The 17,240-nt window shown below is 34.0% G+C and overlaps 1 protein-coding gene across 1 annotated transcript; it reads right to left on the reverse strand.

Annotated features, from left to right (window-relative positions):
• Window positions 1–6,181: 6,181 nt before the first annotated feature.
• Window positions 6,182–10,801, reverse strand: LOC107869792. The gene is made up of 8 exons (XM_047411541.1): window positions 10,798–10,801; window positions 10,549–10,608; window positions 10,325–10,452; window positions 10,105–10,192; window positions 9,284–9,571; window positions 8,851–8,936; window positions 6,564–6,625; window positions 6,182–6,521 (listed from the first exon to the last, which is right to left on the reverse strand). Exons 1-8 carry the CDS (start codon window positions 10,799–10,801, stop codon window positions 6,182–6,184), a joined length of 1,056 nt encoding a protein of 351 aa, XP_047267497.1.
• Between the last annotated feature and the right edge of the window lie 6,439 nt (window positions 10,802–17,240).

Consider the following 17,240-nt stretch of genomic DNA (forward strand, 5'->3'; position numbering starts at 1 on the left):
CAAAACTGAATTTCCACATCTTCCAAATGAAATTTGACCAATTCAAATTGCCAACAAGGAAAAAAATCTGCCATGTCACCTAAACCATCACATCACCAAACTGCCACATCATCAAAGTGCAATATCATCAACATCCCAAAATACTTTGAAGCACAAATTTTAGATTCTTAGTTTCATTTAATTTTTTCATTAGTTTCATGTCTTGATTCTAGAATTAATTAACAACTAGTAATCACCTACTTAGTTGTAGATTAATTGTTGAATTCGTTTCTTTCTTGTCTTCATTATTTGTGCACTTTTCTCATTTTTAAATCATAGAAACTTCTTTGTTTCAAGTTTGTAAGTACATTTTGTTCTTTTTTTATGTCTTGAGTCGATCAAACAAGAATCCATTCCACCCGCCAAGTAAAATTGACATCCTATTGACTACCAGAGTATAAGCAACTTTCAATCTTCGCCGCTTCAATTGTGAGGATCACAAAAGTGAGTGTATGCGAGTGTTGGTACGGAAGCTTTACTTCTAATCTTGTTTGTTTATTTTTAGGTACAAAGGTGATATAAGGGGAACATGTCTTCGATAGCCGGGGATTGTTGTGACTACAATATGAGAGACTATGATTGTAGTGAGAGGTTTTATGGCTACAAAGTTGAGGGAGATTGCGGAGGCTATGAAATAGCCATGATCAAAACATAGGTAGATTTGAGAGTTACAATTTTAAGGGAGAAAATGAGGTGAATGAAGTTCCTAGTACTTATGGGGAACTTGGAGATGATGTAGGACCTCATGATGGATCTTATGATGACATTGGGACATGTGAGGAGTCTTACACCTCTCACTCCGAACCTAGATTTGGTGTTAGGTATAACCCTTTCATTTGCAAAGCTTATGAGAGTTATGATGAGAGTACATGTGAGGAGTGTGAAAATTTATTTTCTTCACCTTGTAGTACTTCTTATCAGGATCAACATGGTGTGAATGGTTATCTTAACTATAGTAGAGGTTGTTCGACAAGAAGAAGAGGATATGCATCTCCAAAACTGACGGATAATCGTGTGCCTTACAATGTTGATCCGAGAAGGAGTGTACACTTAGAAAAGGTGACCATTTGTGGGATACCAGGCTGCCTTGTTGTGTTAAATGATAGATACTATAGAAAATACATCCTTCTATCCATGGTTGACTACTTGGGGTTGTTTTGAGAGCCTTTGCTTGTTCCACACTTCTTGGACGGGTTTAGGTTACCGAAAAGGTGAGGGTTATCTTCTCCCAATTTGATTACCATGATGAGGTGTGGTATGATGTTTTTCCCTTAACCTAGGGTCATGTGAGAATGGGTACCGATTGGTTTGCACAACATAAAATTCCAAATATCCAAAATTGGCCCAATATTGTAAGAGACCGATGGGAAAATAGTCTCATGACGTATATTCTGCCCGGACCGCAAAGAGAAGTGTTCACCTAATCTAATTCAAATGATGAAAAGAGACAAAAGATTGAGAGGAGTAAGGGTGTGCAAGGTGGTAATCCGAGAGTTGAAAAATAAGAGGTTGTGTGGAGCGAAGTGAGGGGATTACCACCAAACCGAGCTAACATTATTTGTTCTTCTATTTCTAAGGATATTTATGTAGGTACCGACATGGCAAGTGAAGGAGCGCAATGCCGAAGTAAAGTTGCTGCCCTAGCTTGTGGAGGACCTTCACAACACGGCAAAAGAGAGTCTACTCAAGAACTTCAAGGTAAAATAGCTAACTCTCACACTTTTGTGCATTTGAGTGGTTATCGTGTGGCTAGTATCCCATTGAGTGTGAGTAGTATCTTACTTACTTATGAGTCTAATGATTCTTTGCCTCTTATTGATGATGTTAGGGGTGTGCATCGGTTGATTCGATTCGATTTTAGATATTATTGGTTCGATTTATCGGTTTTTAAATATGCAAAACCAATAACCAACTAATAAGATATTTTCTTATCGATTTTCAGTTTATCAGTTTTTGGTCCTTAACGGTTCAGTTTTCGGTTTAACCAATAAGAAAATACTCATAAAATAAAAATAGTAACAACATAAAAAAATGAAATTTTAGTTGCCGCCAAAATCATACGCAATGCATTTTAGTTTACAAGAATCTTCAAACTTGAACTGAATGTTAGTTTGGAAAAAAGCTAAACCCTGATTGTTGGAAGCTACTAAATGCTTCAAGCTTTTCAATACGACAATTCCTATGCTTTGTATTGTGCCTTTGTTTCCCTGAATAGGTTAATACTTTGTGAATCTCTGAATTGTGAATAAGTAGTGTGTGTATATATATATATATACACACACACATACACACATATAAAGTAATATAAATATTTATATATTAACACAAATAGGGGTAAAACAGTAACTTAGTGTATCCTTATTGAGTTATCGATTTAACCGATAACCCAATAAGCTAGACTGAAATTGAACCGTTTACCCAATAAAATTATTTACAAAACCAATAAAAAACTACTAACCCAATAACCCAATAACATTTTTATCGAATCGGTTTATCGGTCGATTCGGTTTTTGCACACCCCTAGATGATGTACATGTTGTGAGTGTGGATACACTAGTTGATCCTATTGATGACGAAATTGACTTTTCTTGTAAGAGCAATTTATGTCCACCTAGTGTTGAAGCCAATATGTTGAACGAAAGTACATCGTCTTGTGTAATTGGTGTTGATCAACTTATGTATGAAACTTTTCCGCCACTTAAGGTTATGTGTGATGTGCTTACTAGAACTCAAGTGAGTGAAGTATTTGAAAATGTTGGCCAACAAAATGAGAGTGAATCCTAGAGCTATTCTTGGGATAATATTGTACTTAAAATCTCTTTGAAACTTGATATTGATCTTTTTGAGAGTGACGAACGTGTTTGTTTCGAATCCGCCCTTGAAATAGATCATGCTCTCTTTAGGTATAATCTCTTGTTTTAAGATGATATAAACACTCCTAATATACCTAGTGATGAAAATGATGGCATAGCTTGCCTTGGAAGCTATAGCCTATATGCTAACCCACTATGGTATGACAATATTCCTCCTAAAGATGGAAATCTCTTCTTGGAAGATGAGAGTACTCTTAAGGGTAAGGTGTGTATGGTCTTGGAAACTACTTCTCCTTCTACTTTGTGTGACTTTATTGTTGAGAGTACTACTTATATGAATAACTAAATAAATTTATACATGTATCAATAGATTTTTCTAAAAAAATAGAAGAGATTTTAGGAGAGAAAAAAAAAGTTGCATGACTTAATGGAGGAGAAAAATTCAGGAAGGAAGATGTTTTAAACATTAATAGAAGAGAAAAAATTAGGAAGAAAGATGATTTAATTGTTGATAATTAGGGAGATATTTTAGGGAATGAAAGCTTGAATGATTTAAAGGTGGAGTAAAAATAGGATGTGGGGTTTTCTTGATATGTATCAAGAGTAAAGTTGAAACTTTATGCAAATTTTAAAAAAGTAAGGGATATTAGGTAATATAGTCTCTTAAGTATGGGATTTGTGTAATTTATCCAATTTAAAAATCCAGTAAATAGCCATTAAGCATCACAATTAGGCCATTTCCATTTTGTGTACTGGGCCGACTTTTTATCTTCAATGGGTCCATATTTTTTTGGCTCCTTTTCTTTTTTAATAATGCAAAGTTGAATCCATTTCACTTTTAAAAGTCAAAGCAGACGTTGGATAATTCAACTGAACTTTTAGGTAGATTTATAAGTTTTATTCTAAACCATTTACATGACAATCTATTTTAAGTGATATAACATTATTAAAATAACATACTATTTGTTTAGTTTAGTTTTAGTTATTTATACAATAAAATACAATATCATATACTTTTAATATAATACAATTGTTAAATATATATATATATATATATATATATATATATTTATATATAATAAAGATACAGTTTCTATATATATACATATTCTATATAATAATTATAGCATTTTTATACACATTCTAAACAATTTTTACCTACAATTATTATTTAGATACATATTTTATACGACTCTATATAGTTTTTACATGCATTCTAAAAATGTATCGATCTAGTATAAGAGAGTATCAATTGAGTATATGGATATTGCAAGTGTATCAATGTAGTATAAAAGTGTATTAATGTGGTATAAAAGAGTGTCAATTGAGTATAGAGACTGGATGTGCTTGCATAGAATTTCTTTTTTTTTTTTTTTTTTAAAAGTATATCAATATAGTATAAAAGTGTATCAATGTGGTATAAAAGTGTATCAATTGAGTATAGAGACTGCATGTGTCCAATTGGGTCAAATGGCTAAAAAAGTGAATTACTTTAGCCGACTGACTATAGCATGTCTACCTTTTCAATTATGGACCATTTTTTTTTTTTTTTTCAAAATGACCATGCCATGTTGTTTTTCCATTTATTTATTTATGCATGGCCGTGTAAATGGGTATAGGAGGGTAATCTACAGTTCACAAAGGTCACTAACTTACATGACCCTATATATATAAAACTTATGATAATTAATTTTCACCAACTTTAATGGTAGGCTTTCTTGATTGATCACATGCTACATAACTTAACATAGTTTCATTATTATAACTGAACTGAATTCTAGAGTGCATCTTTAAAGATAAAAATTATCACACATAGTTGTACTCCTTTTCGATTTAATATGCTTTTACTCACTTTTGGTGGCTAGATTGGTGGTGAGGGTTTGATAAAGCAAATATATGAGAGAGATTCCCTTATTTTTGGGTAACTGTTTTCCTCCACGGTTTATTGAGAAAATTGAATCGACCTCAACTCAGATTCGAGAAGCTTCCTGAGAGAGAAAATTGGGAAAGATATTTTGTTATTCATCTGTGTCTCTACTGTACAATATGAGTATATATGTATGTACAAATGACAAGTGGGCCGGGTTAAGTCAGATTAAATAAATAAATCAGAGGCCCTAATATACAATTGGCCCAACCAAATTGACAAAAAACTAATCCAATTAATGATCTTATTATATACAAGTAATAAAGTGATATACAAATGTGTCATGTAACATTATCACCGCCATCACCCCCCGCAAACTGGAAAGGCTAGCCATGCCAAGCTTGGGAAGGAAACCTTGCTACTGAAAACCTAGTAAGGTCTTAGTGAATATGTTAGCCAGCTGAACAGAAGTGGAGATAGGATGAAGAGAAATCAGACCAATAGCTAAAGCATTCTGAGTAAAATGTCAATCCACCTCAATATGTTTGACGTGTTCATGATACAAGTCAAATGACGCCTTAACTTTCGATGACATCATTCAAAGTCACTACGTGAAGAATCAAGCTTTGATCACATGGAGGGCACGGGATCATACTTGGAGGGGTCATCTTGAGAATGCCATTAAACAAACCCGAGTGTGGAGGATTGCTTGGAGCCTTGAAGACTTGAGGACTCTCGGGTTTGGGCCACACTTGGTGGTTCACAGTTTTCGTTTCCTTTATTAAGGACATTTTGGTCACTTAGCCTTGTGGGTATTTTGGTCATTCAGACTTTTCTAAATGACACTCCATGACCACCCTACCTAATTAAGGGCATTGGAGTCATTTTGTTTTTCTTTTGTAATATACTATATATAGTCTCTTTTAAGTCTTTACTCATTAGTTTATGAATGATGAACATTTGACATATTGTAATTCCTCTCTCTTGAGAGTAGAACACCTTAGTGTAGTCTTAGTTAGGGCTTGGAATAACCATTGTAGTTTAGGGCTTGGAAAACCTAATATTGACCTTTGCTTGAAAATGGTGGATCTTGAGGTGAGTTGATTCCCTTGGAGGTCACCGTAAGAGTGTGGTGTCAATTATTATATTCATTAGGGGTTAGTGTTGATATACACTTGGTTCTTAATCTTGCAATAATCTTTGTCTCACTAACTATCCTTTTCTTTCTTTTAATATTGTTGTGTTTGTTCTTGTTGCCTACTCTAGGCTTTGTGGTGTTCTTATAGCCGAAATTGTTGTCTTCTTGTTGTTCATTTTTATGTGTTGTTAATGTAGTTTGATCGGCTGAAATAGGGGTCAAAAAGCTTGTTATCTTCTCATCCTTGTGTTGTATTGTAAATTCAAGAGTTGGCCTCTAATAAGTCCAAGGATCCTTTGATTTGTGGACTATTTTGGAGTGTGTTTAGTGCCTTCCATTATTTTCTCGTATCAGTTCATGAGAAATAGGATTTTTAGCAATGTGAACAGCTGCGTGGTTGTCACAAAATACATCAACAAGGGTAAGATCAGAAACTCCAAGATCACCCAAAAAATGTATCAGCCAAGTAATTTCAGCAACCAATAGCCCCAAAGCCCGGTATTCTGCCTTTGCAGAAGATAAGGCACTGGTGGGTTGATTTTTGGACTTCCAAGAAATGGTGCAATCACCCAAATACAACATAAATCCAGATACAGATTTATGACTAGTAGCACAACTATCCCAATTAGAGTCACTGAAACCTCGAAGAGGAAAACTAGAGGATCTGGATAAAAGCAGACTTAAATGAGAAGTAACAACCAAGTACCTCAGAACATGATAACCGGCCTCAAGATGAGGCACTCGAGGAGTAGTAAATTGATTAAGGTACTGAACAGTAAAAGAAAGATTAGGTTTTGTATGTTATAGGAAACTAAGTTTCCCAATCAACATCCTGTAAAGGGAATGATCAAGAAGAAGGTCACCAACATCAGTGGACAGTTTCAGATGAGAGTCCAACGAAGATACTATAGGAGTGAGAAAAAAATAATGGAGCTTAGATAGTAAACCTAAGATGAATTTATGTAGACTAACCAAAAACCCTTGAGAAAATTTGCTCACTTTAAGACCAAGAAAATGATGGATCTCCCCGAGATCTTTAATCTTGAATTGATCATTAAAAAATTATTTTAATAGTGAAATTTCTGCTAAATCATCGCCACAAATCAAAATGTCATCAACATAGACTGCAATGATAGTACGATTGCTTCCAATAGTCTTGACAGACAAATAATAATCATTCATACTAGGCAGAAACCCCTTAGATTGGAAGGCAGAACTGAGCTTGGCATACCATTGCCTAGAAGCTTGTCGAAGCCCATATAAGGATTTATTGAGTTATTCCAAGGAGGACAAAGGGACCGAAGATGAAGTAGAGACAGTCATCCCTTAAGGGATTTTCATGTAAACATCCTCATAGAGATCCCCATGTAAAAAACATTATTTATATCAAGTTAATGTGCAACCTAACCTTTCTTAGCAGCTACAAATAATAGGCACCTGACAGTAGTGAACTTCACCACATGAGAAAAGGTTTCAGTAAAATTAACTCCTTCTTGTTGAACATCACCTCGAATGACTAAATATTTCTTATATCTTTCAATGGAACCATCATCTCTTTATTTAATTTAATAGACCTATTTACAGGGAAGAACCTTTATCCCAGTGGGTAAAAGGACCATATCCCAAGTATTATTCAACTCTAAGGCCTGAAATTATTTCATCATGACCTCTTTCCATGTAGGATTGGACGCTGCGTGATGGTATAAAAAATAGGCTTTTGTAATGAATCCACTGAAGATATAAAACAGTCCTTAGAGGTAGTGACAAAGGTGCACACATAATCAGCAAGGTAAGAGAGTACCGTAGGAACCCTAGAAGATTTTCTAAGAGGTGGAGGAGATGTGGAAGAGGAAATAAGATAAGAATTTCAAGGTACATTATGAGAACAAATAGCATTATTATGAATAAATAGTTCAGGAAAATGCACAGAAGGTGGAAAAAAATGGGAAAAAGGAGGAGAGATGTTAGGAAAACTATGTTCATGGAAAATTACATCCCTTGAGCAGAAGATGTTAAAATTGTTAAGATTGAACAATTTATTACCCTTCTTCCAGGTGGATAGCTAATGAAAATAGATGGAATGGTCTTAGATGTGAATTTATACCTGTGAGGTTTTGGGACAACAATAAAACAAAGACAACCAAAGGCTTTAAGGTGGGAAATAGAGGGAAAAATCCTATGTAATAATTCAAAAGAAGATTTGTGTTTCAATAGGGGAGTAGGAAATCTATTAATGAGATAAGTAGCTGTGAGAATGCAGTCACCCTAATATTTATCAGGTAATTTGTATTAGAAAAGGAGTGCTCTAGAAGTTTCAAGAAGATGTTTACATTTCTTTTCCACAACCCAATTTTGTTAAGGGGTGTGTGCATAAGTGGTTTGATAAAGAATACCATGTGCATAAAATAAAGACATTATAGCTGAGCTGGACCCTAGCTCAAGGGCTTAATCAAACCTTAAAGTTCGAACAGTGATGTGAAATTGCGTTTGAATTCTTGCTGTAAATGAATGAAGATTGGAAACTACATTGCCCTTGCAAGGTAAAAGATGAGTCCAAGTTTCTCTACTATAACCATCTATAATAGTCATAAAGTATTTAAACCCATTATAAGTTTGTGTATGATATGGTCCCTATAATTCAACGTATATAAGTTGAAAGGGTTTGGTAGAGTGAATTTGACTTTCAGGAAAAGGGACTCTTTGTTGCCTTGCCATGGGATAAATGGAACAGAGAAAGGATTGTCTTTATGGAGGTTGGTCAAATAAAATAGATATAGTTTTCATCTTAGAAAAAAGCATATGCCTAAGTCTAAGATGCCAAGCATGATCAACAGACAAACTAATGACAAGCAATGGGGTCGTAGAAATATTCATTTGACTAGTTGAAGAAACAACATTAGAAGATAAGGCACTGCTCTTATTCATACCAGACAAGTCAAAGGCAGGAATGGTATTTACAGAAGATTGTAAGATTGAAAATTATCAAGACAAACAAAATTAGTAGAAGTTTCTATAAAAGGACCCTTGAGGATGTAGAGCCCATTCTGAAATTTACCAAGTACCACTAGCTTCTTCAGATCTGCAATACATAGTGAATAAGAGAAAAATAAGCTATACATTGTAATTGAGATATCAACTGTGGAAGGGAAATTAGGTTGTACTAAAAATAAGGAACTAAAAGTACATCTTTTATAGAAAAATCAAGAGAAAGAATGAGAGCGCCAGTACTAGTAACTTTTACTTTGTAACCATTTTATAAAGTTACAAGGTAAGGAAAAATAAGGGGCTTAATATCAGTGAGAAAGGAAGAATGTGGAGTCATGTGATTTTTTGCACCTTAGTCAATAATCCAAGGATTATCCTCTATCTTAGAAAAATTACATGCTAAGAAACCACACTTATCAAAAATGGGAGAATTAATCAAACCTGCAAAGTTGGCTGAAACACTAGATATCTCAGTAGGAGGAGACACCAATTTGCATTGCTGAAGTAAATTCAACAGTTGGGCAAACTGATCTGAAGAAATAGGAAGAGATACCAATTTACATTGCTGAAGTAAATTCAACAGTTGAGCAAATTGATCTGAAGAAATATTTGTGTTTCCAGATTTAGCAATGACAGGTTTGACATTATATGTGAAAGACTCAGACACTCCCAAAGATTGGTTTTCAGCAGCTTGAACAAGAGCAACAGTCCTTTTGAAATCTAGGAGGTCTAGCATTAGGAGGAAACCCATGTAACTTATAACACTGATCAATCACATGTCCTGGTTTCTTGCAATACCTATTGGTTATGTTGCTTCTTTTTCTGGAATCAAAATTTCTCCTTGCAGAAGATTCAAAATTAATCTTGTGGTTATATGGATTATAGGGCTTTTGAATCCCTATGGATAAAGAGGAAGATTCAGAACTAAAAGATGACAGAGGTGCATTTTGAAATTCAGACTGGCTTTTATCATTAATGGGCATGGAATACACATTATCAATATCAAGTAAGGGATTCATTTGTAGGATGTTTCTCCTAATAGTAGAGTAAGAGTCACACAGACCACTCAAACACTAATGAACCCTCTGTTCCTCGTCAAGTTTTTTATAGGCCTCCTTACATCCACACTCAGATTCATGATAAGATATGGAAAAGCACAACTCATCCCAAAGACTCTTAATTCTATTTAAATATAAGGCATTATTGGAGTTTCCTTGAGTAATGGAAGAGATATCTTTTTCGAATTTGGAAGATTTTCAGACCACTAGCCTGTCCAAATCTTTGTTCGATATCTTTCCAATACTTTCCAGCAAATTCAGTATACATGATTGTTTCGCTAATCTCCTTGTCCTAGATATTCAGGATCCATGCTACAACCATATCATTACAGCGGTTCCATGGTTCAAAATTAGGAGAAATGGGTTCAAGTTGGGCATAGTACCATTTATCAATCCTAATTTGTTTTTACAGAATAATTCTAACATCATTCCCCTCGTCTAACTTCCATAACCAGTCCCATTGAAGTTCGTTTTGACCAAAACGATTCTCAAAGAGTTGAAGGAAAGCAAAATATAGTAGGACAGAAGGAGGTAGAGTACTAGAAGCAGTACCTGTTATAGCAAAAAATGAATTCAAAAGGGAAACAATGAAAATCAGCTAACAAATAGTAGCAATATAGCAATATAGAGAGAATGGAAGAATATAACCGGAAATCGCCAAATGTAGGCCGCAAATTGCCGAATCTAGCTGTCTAAGCCGTCGAAAATCTGCCAATACCACAGAAAACACCAAAAAATATCCACAGAATCACAAAAAAATGCCAAAAATGAGACGGGAGGTCAATAACTCCATTGTACCAACACAAGGTCTGATACCATATTGAGAAAACTAAATCGACCTTAACTCAGATTTGAGAAGCTTCTAGAGAGAGAAAATTAGGAAATATATTTTGTTACTCATCTGTGTCTCTACTGTATAGTATGAGTATTTATGTATATACAAATGATAAGTGGGCTGGGTTAAGTCAGATTAAATAAATAAATCAGAGGCCCAAATATACAAGTGGCACAACCAAATAGACAAAAGACTAACCCAATTAACTATCCTATTATATACAAGTGATAAAGTGATATACAAATGTGTCATGTAATACTATCAATGTCAACAATGTTTTCCTTCAAAAATAATGTCCTATTGGTTAAATTAAAAATAATCATCAGCTCTATGATATGTATTTTTATGTATAACTAGTTTAGGTGTACGCGCCTTGCACGTGTATCTCACTTTAATGAATTCAAACATTATACTAAATAGGATATTTGTTTAAATAATAAAGATGACTGTAATAATTAAATTTAATATCTTTTGAATATGTAAAGATGGAGAATTTACTTATTAAACCTAACCTTTACAAAAAATATTTTTAAAAGTCGATCGACATTCATCTACTATCTGTAAATTGCTAGAAAATAATACAACGATAGAGACATCAAAATAATACAATTAAATCTAATCTTTACACACAAAAATTTTCTCAAAGTTGTTCGACACTCATCTACCACTGTAAACAATAACAAATAATATGATAATAGAGATATTACGATAATACAATTAAACCTAACCTATACCTAAATTTTTTTGAAAGTCGACCGACATTCATCTAGCATCTGTAAATTAAAGTAAAATAATAAGAAAGTAAAGATATCAAAACAATACAATTAAACCTAACCTTTACACAAGAAATTCTTCAAATCCAACCGACATTCATCTACGGCCTGTAAACTGTAAAAAAATAAAATAGTGATCACAAAGCTTCAATTTTGATCTAACTAATATCTTGTCTGACAAAAAATTTTGACCCTAAAGAATAATTTTGAATGAAAGAAAAGAAGATATATAAACACACATGTTGAATTCTATTATGCTGACAAAAACTATGAAGAAGTTGAGGGCTAGAATATCAAGCATCCACCAAATTGAATCAAGTTAGATGAGCATCAAACATATTCTTCCAATAGGCAAACCGATTTGTTCTCTAGTTTAACATACATAATATTTATAGATGTATTTCCATAATAGAGTTCTATTTTAGGAATATTTTTCTAATTAAACAACGGAAAGAAAATTTTTAATTAATTCTCCTACCATATATTTTAGGAGTCCCATATATTTTAGGAAGTCTAGTAGAAAGAAAAATATTAATTGATTCTCCTGCATATATTTTAGGAGTTCCATATATTTTAGGAAGTTCAATTAATATAATAAAAAATAATTAAATAATAAATTGAAAAAAATAGTGAAAAGATAGTTTTGTCTAAAGGAGACTCTTTTAATGAAGGGCAAAAAGTTCAAATCACTTTTATAAGGGTCTTCACACTTTTAATATATTATAGATATAGATTATAGATGTATGTATATTTTTATTTAATTAATGTTTAATTTATGTATATTAGATAGAAAAAACGAAAAGTGAATCTAGCCGATTATTTATGTAAATATAAAAATACAGGATATGAGTAAATAGGGTCTTTTCCAACTTTTGCACTTAATTGTATTTAATCCTTAATTTTTTCCTCTCAAGACATATACTTTTTTTTGCAGGGGATAAATTTATATTGTCGCATCATAATATCAAAGAAGTATCAAAGTACTAATGCATTAGCTTTTGCATAATTGAAAGCATTGTTTGTGGACTTTGTTTTCTTTCTTATTTACGGAGAAAGAATCTGTCACTATCCAATTCACGGATCGTGTTGGTACCTACCTAACACCTATCCTAGATAGGAGAATCCTTACTACCTAATTATTCATTTCATGCGGAAGTTGAACAATTCAACAACTTAATTCAGTTGAATTATACATATATTATAACAATATTTTCAGTCCTTATAAAAAAACCTTCCATTGAAAATTTTAGGTTAAAATTTTTCTCGATTTTGAAGTTATAAATTTCAGGTTAGGTTAGTTTTGAGTGAATTTGAAGCGAGGTATGGTCTGAAAAAATTTGAGAATAATTTTGGAAAGTTTGGTGGTGTTTGATTTGATTTCTAGTTATCTAGGATGATAAAAAATCTGTAGCAATTTACATAATTGAATTTGGGTGAGTGAAACTCCCGAAATTGATCTTAGCGTAAAAGATATTATTTAAAATATTTTTGATTTAAGGTGTGTTACAAAAATTGAGATTTTTGAGCGAAGCTGGACATTCTGTCCCATCGACACTGCTATATAGCGGCATGCACGCTAGAAACCGTCCCTATAGTGGAGAAATTTTTTCCATAGAGATAGTCAAACCGAGTCAAAGGTCGTTATAGTGGTAGGTGCCGCTATGCCAACATAAGTCTACAACGGTGAAGGTTGTAGATTTAGTTAATTTTCCTCCCAAAATAGTTTAATTTTTCTTAAATTCATTTTGGGGCAAAGAAAGAGCAATTTTGGACGATTTTCACTAGATTTTCATCCTTTGGCATCATTGAGGTAAGGATTTATCTTTCATTAACTAGTAATTGAATATTATATCTTAAAGTTGCTAATTTATGGAGTTGGAGGACGCTTGTATGATTGATTTTTCTTATTTTCTGATGCAAGGGAGGGAATTACATAATAAATTAATGGGGTTTGATTATTAACCATTAATTTATCCTTGGATTTTATTAATTTACCAATTTATTTATGAAATTGATAGTTTCAGTGAATTATGATAGAAAAGCCCTAGAATGGAAAGGAAATTATCATGTACTTGATCTTAGGAGTTGGATATGAATTATAATTTCCAACATGGAAGGTCATTTCGTTAATTATGTGTTTATATGCGTATTAGACCAAGAGAAAGCAGAAATTACACGGAAGGACAAATCTCTGAGTTAGAGGAGTTGCGCAAGCTTGGTTCGAGGTAGGTGATGGTATTATAGTTTAAATCCAATTTGTGCTATATGTTCATGTTAACTACTTTATAATGTGGCTTGTTAGTGCATGTTGTTTGTTGTAGTCAATGAAAATAATTTTATGTTGTTGTATGTTTTAACCCACCTCATTGCTAAATGTGGAATGTTTTAGCATTTGGAAGGTTCTCATGAGTTATTAGTGAAACAAGATTGGCAAACATTTGGGTTTGGGATTTAGTACATGGACAAAAATTGCCTCTGAAGGTCATGGCTCAAGGGTGTATGTTTTATCATTAATGTTTATGTACGAGGGTAAAGTGAGTTTGCTGGTTCCATGAGTTAATCGAAGAATATATTAACACTTAATAATTATTTGCATGTCTTGACTTGGATGAACGTGACTTGGTGATATTTTGTTGACTTGTTGGTTTTAATCTTAAACTGCTTATTTGTTGCTTGTTATGCTAAGTGGATATTGGTTTGATCATGGATTAACTTGTTATACAATAAATTAGTTATGTTTTCATATTCTCATCTTGGGTTGTCCAAATGACCTTGCCAGTACACTATTGTTTTCTTGTGTGCACTTGCTCTTAGTTTTGTGAGTGGAACACATATTCCAGTATATCCTACGAGACCTCAGTTGTGATTCCAGCGACTTTCAGATTTCATAGTGAGCGGCATATCCGAGCTACTACGAGATCTTTCCTTTATGACATAGTTCTTATTTCTGGACTTATGCTTTCCTTTTAGTCTTGGGGTTGCATCCCATTCTTGACAATATTTAGTAGTTTTAGTACAGACAACTTTCGGTACCAAGAAATAGTTATGGTTAAGTAAATTGTTCTGCATTTAGTTGACCTTATGTTTTGTTTTGGTTTTAAATCTATTTATTGATAGATTAATTCTTTGACTCTTAAGTGTTAATTATAAATCGGTATTTTAAGGTAGATGGCTCTTCCATCAGGTGAGAAGTGTGGGTTCCACCCACGGTGAGTTTAGATCGTGACATAGTTGATATCATAGCCTAGGTTTGTCGATCTTTTCTTACCAAAATGTGTTGAGTAGAATCTCACAAAATACTACAGAGACATCCGAACTTTTCTTCGAGAGGATAAGGGCTTTAGGAAATCTGTCATTCTTATTTCTTTCGTTCTATAACTTGATTCTAATTAGTATCTGGCAATCAAAATCAGTATCTAATCTTTGCCATTATTTTTTTTGAATATGGTGACTACTAAGTCAAGCAAACCATAATCAAAAACCCCTACACTACTATGGATCCAACCATTAGGAAAAAGGGATGAGTGAGAGGGAGAGGTAGGGTAAGGAGTGGACGAGCCACACCCGCCAGGGGTAGAGCTCAAGTAGCAGTTGGCCAGACCCTTGAAAGGTTAATAATGCCTGCCCTACCTAAAGCTCATTTGAAGGATATAAAAGTAGTAGAGGAGCAGGGTATGGAGCCTGAGGTGGAATTACTAGCTGGGGCTATAGTCTTCCTCTTTTGTTTGGTGAGGTTGTTCAACAGGTGTTAGCTTTTCTGAGTGAGTTGGCTGGGTCTGGAGCCACTCCTACTGTACCAAATTTTTAGGGTTCGGTTGTTCACTCTACTGTTGCTATGGATCCTAGGATTGATGAGGCTTTAGGGACTAATACTTTCCCTCCTTATAACATGGCTCCAACAGAGGTTAGGGAGATCAAAACTTAATTGCAGAAACTACTTAACAAGGGTTTTATTCATCCAAGTGCTTCACCTTAGGGTGATCCAATCCTTCTTTTTATGAAGAAGGATGGTGGTTTGAATATGTGCTTGATTATAGACAACTAAATAAGGTTACTATCAGAAATAAGTATCCATTGACCCGCAAAGATGATTTGTTTGACCAGTTACATGGTGCAGTGTTTTCAAAGATTGATTTGCGGTCAGGTTATTATCAGTTGAAAATAATATTGGAGGACGTACAAAGACAACTTTTAGAACTCGATATGGCCATCAGGACTTGATGAACGGTATATTTATGTCATTCTTGGATTATTTTATTATTGTGTTTATTAATGATATCCTTGTCTATTCCAAGAGTAAGGAGGAACACACATGTTATCTTTAAATAGTTTTGGGATTCTAAGGGAGAAATAACTATTTGTCAAGTTTTCAAAGTGTGAATTTTGGTTGTATTAGTAGCATTTTTGGGTCACTTGGTTTTCGAAAAACAGGAAATGATGGACCCCCAAAAGATTGAGGTAATTAAAAATTAGACTCAAACTAGTTTAGTGACCGAGGTAAGGATTTATGAGCCTTGCTAGTCCTTTTTAAGGAAAATTTTATCCATTATAATTCACTTGACAAGGTTGAATTAGAAGGAAATATCATTTATTTGTTCATATCAATATGAAGAGAGATACCAAAAGCTCAAGACACTCTTGACTACAACGCCTATTCTTTTGTTACCGATTGAAAGTAAGGACTTCATAGTGTTTCGCGATGCTTTATGTTTAGGCTTGGGTGTTATGCTAATGTTGGTTAGGAATTCCATTGCTTATATTTCCAGGTAGCTAATCCTTATGAAAAGAACTACCTAACCTGTGACTTATAGTTAGTAGCGACGGTGTTTACATCAAAGATTTGAAGCTAGTATCTTTATGGTGTGATGAGGTCTTCACAGACCACCGTTGCTTTTAACACGTGTTTACCTAACGATATTTGAATATGAGGCAGCGAAGATGGATGGAATTATTAAAAGCTTATGGAGTTACTATTTAGTACCATTCGGGTAAGACCAATATGATGGCAGACATATTAAGCCACAAAGTTGTAAGCATGGTAGTTTGTCATTTTTGAGGGTGTTCAGACGACCTTTAGCTAGAGAGTTTCAAAACTGTAACATCTCAGGGCATGAAGTTTGAGGTCTCAGATAAGGGTAGAGTGTTGGCTAGAGTTGAGGTTAAGTCAAATTTTGTAGAATAGGTAAAGGCCAAGAAATTTAAGGATAAGAGGTTGAATGCACTCCAGAATAAAGTAGTAAATGGGGAGGTGAAGGATGCTACCCTTGATGTGTGTGAGGTTTTGTAGTTTAAGGAAAGACTGTGTATTCCTCGAGTTGATAATTTGATTCGTGATGTAGTTTCAGACGCCTATGGTTTGAGTTATTCTATTCATTTGGCTATAACAAACATTTACTATGACTTGAGAAAGATTTATTGGTGGCCCAGAATAAATAGAGACATAGTAGACTATGTGTTCAACTGTCAAAATTGTCAACAGGTGATGTGTTAGCACCAAAGTCCTGCGGGGTTGCTTTAGTGTATACCTATACCTATGTGGAAATGGGAGCATATTTCTATGGATTTCGTAGTGGGTCTTCCAAAAATATTAAAAAGTATGACTCCATTTGGGTGATAGTGGACCAGTTGATGAAATTAGCTCACTGTATGCTGGTTTAGGTAGACTAAAGCTCTCAATAGTTTGCTAAAATCTAAGTCAAGGAGATTGGGAGACTTTTTTGGGTGCACTTACT

The sequence above is a fragment of the Capsicum annuum genome, chromosome 4 (assembly GCF_002878395.1).
Source record: "Capsicum annuum cultivar UCD-10X-F1 chromosome 4, UCD10Xv1.1, whole genome shotgun sequence".
Classification (NCBI taxonomy): domain Eukaryota; kingdom Viridiplantae; phylum Streptophyta; class Magnoliopsida; order Solanales; family Solanaceae; genus Capsicum; species Capsicum annuum.

Bases quoted from the DNA above. Each gene is read 5' to 3' on its own strand.
- LOC107869792 (XM_047411541.1), bottom strand. The intron at 6,626-8,850 runs GTTTGTCTTGAT...TTTACTGTTCAG, and splicing joins TAGAAACTTCTACTAATTTT to TACCTTAATCAATTTACTAC. The intron at 6,522-6,563 runs GTACTTGGTTGT...GCTTTTATCCAG, and splicing joins GCCGGTTATCATGTTCTGAG to ATCCTCTAGTTTTCCTCTTC.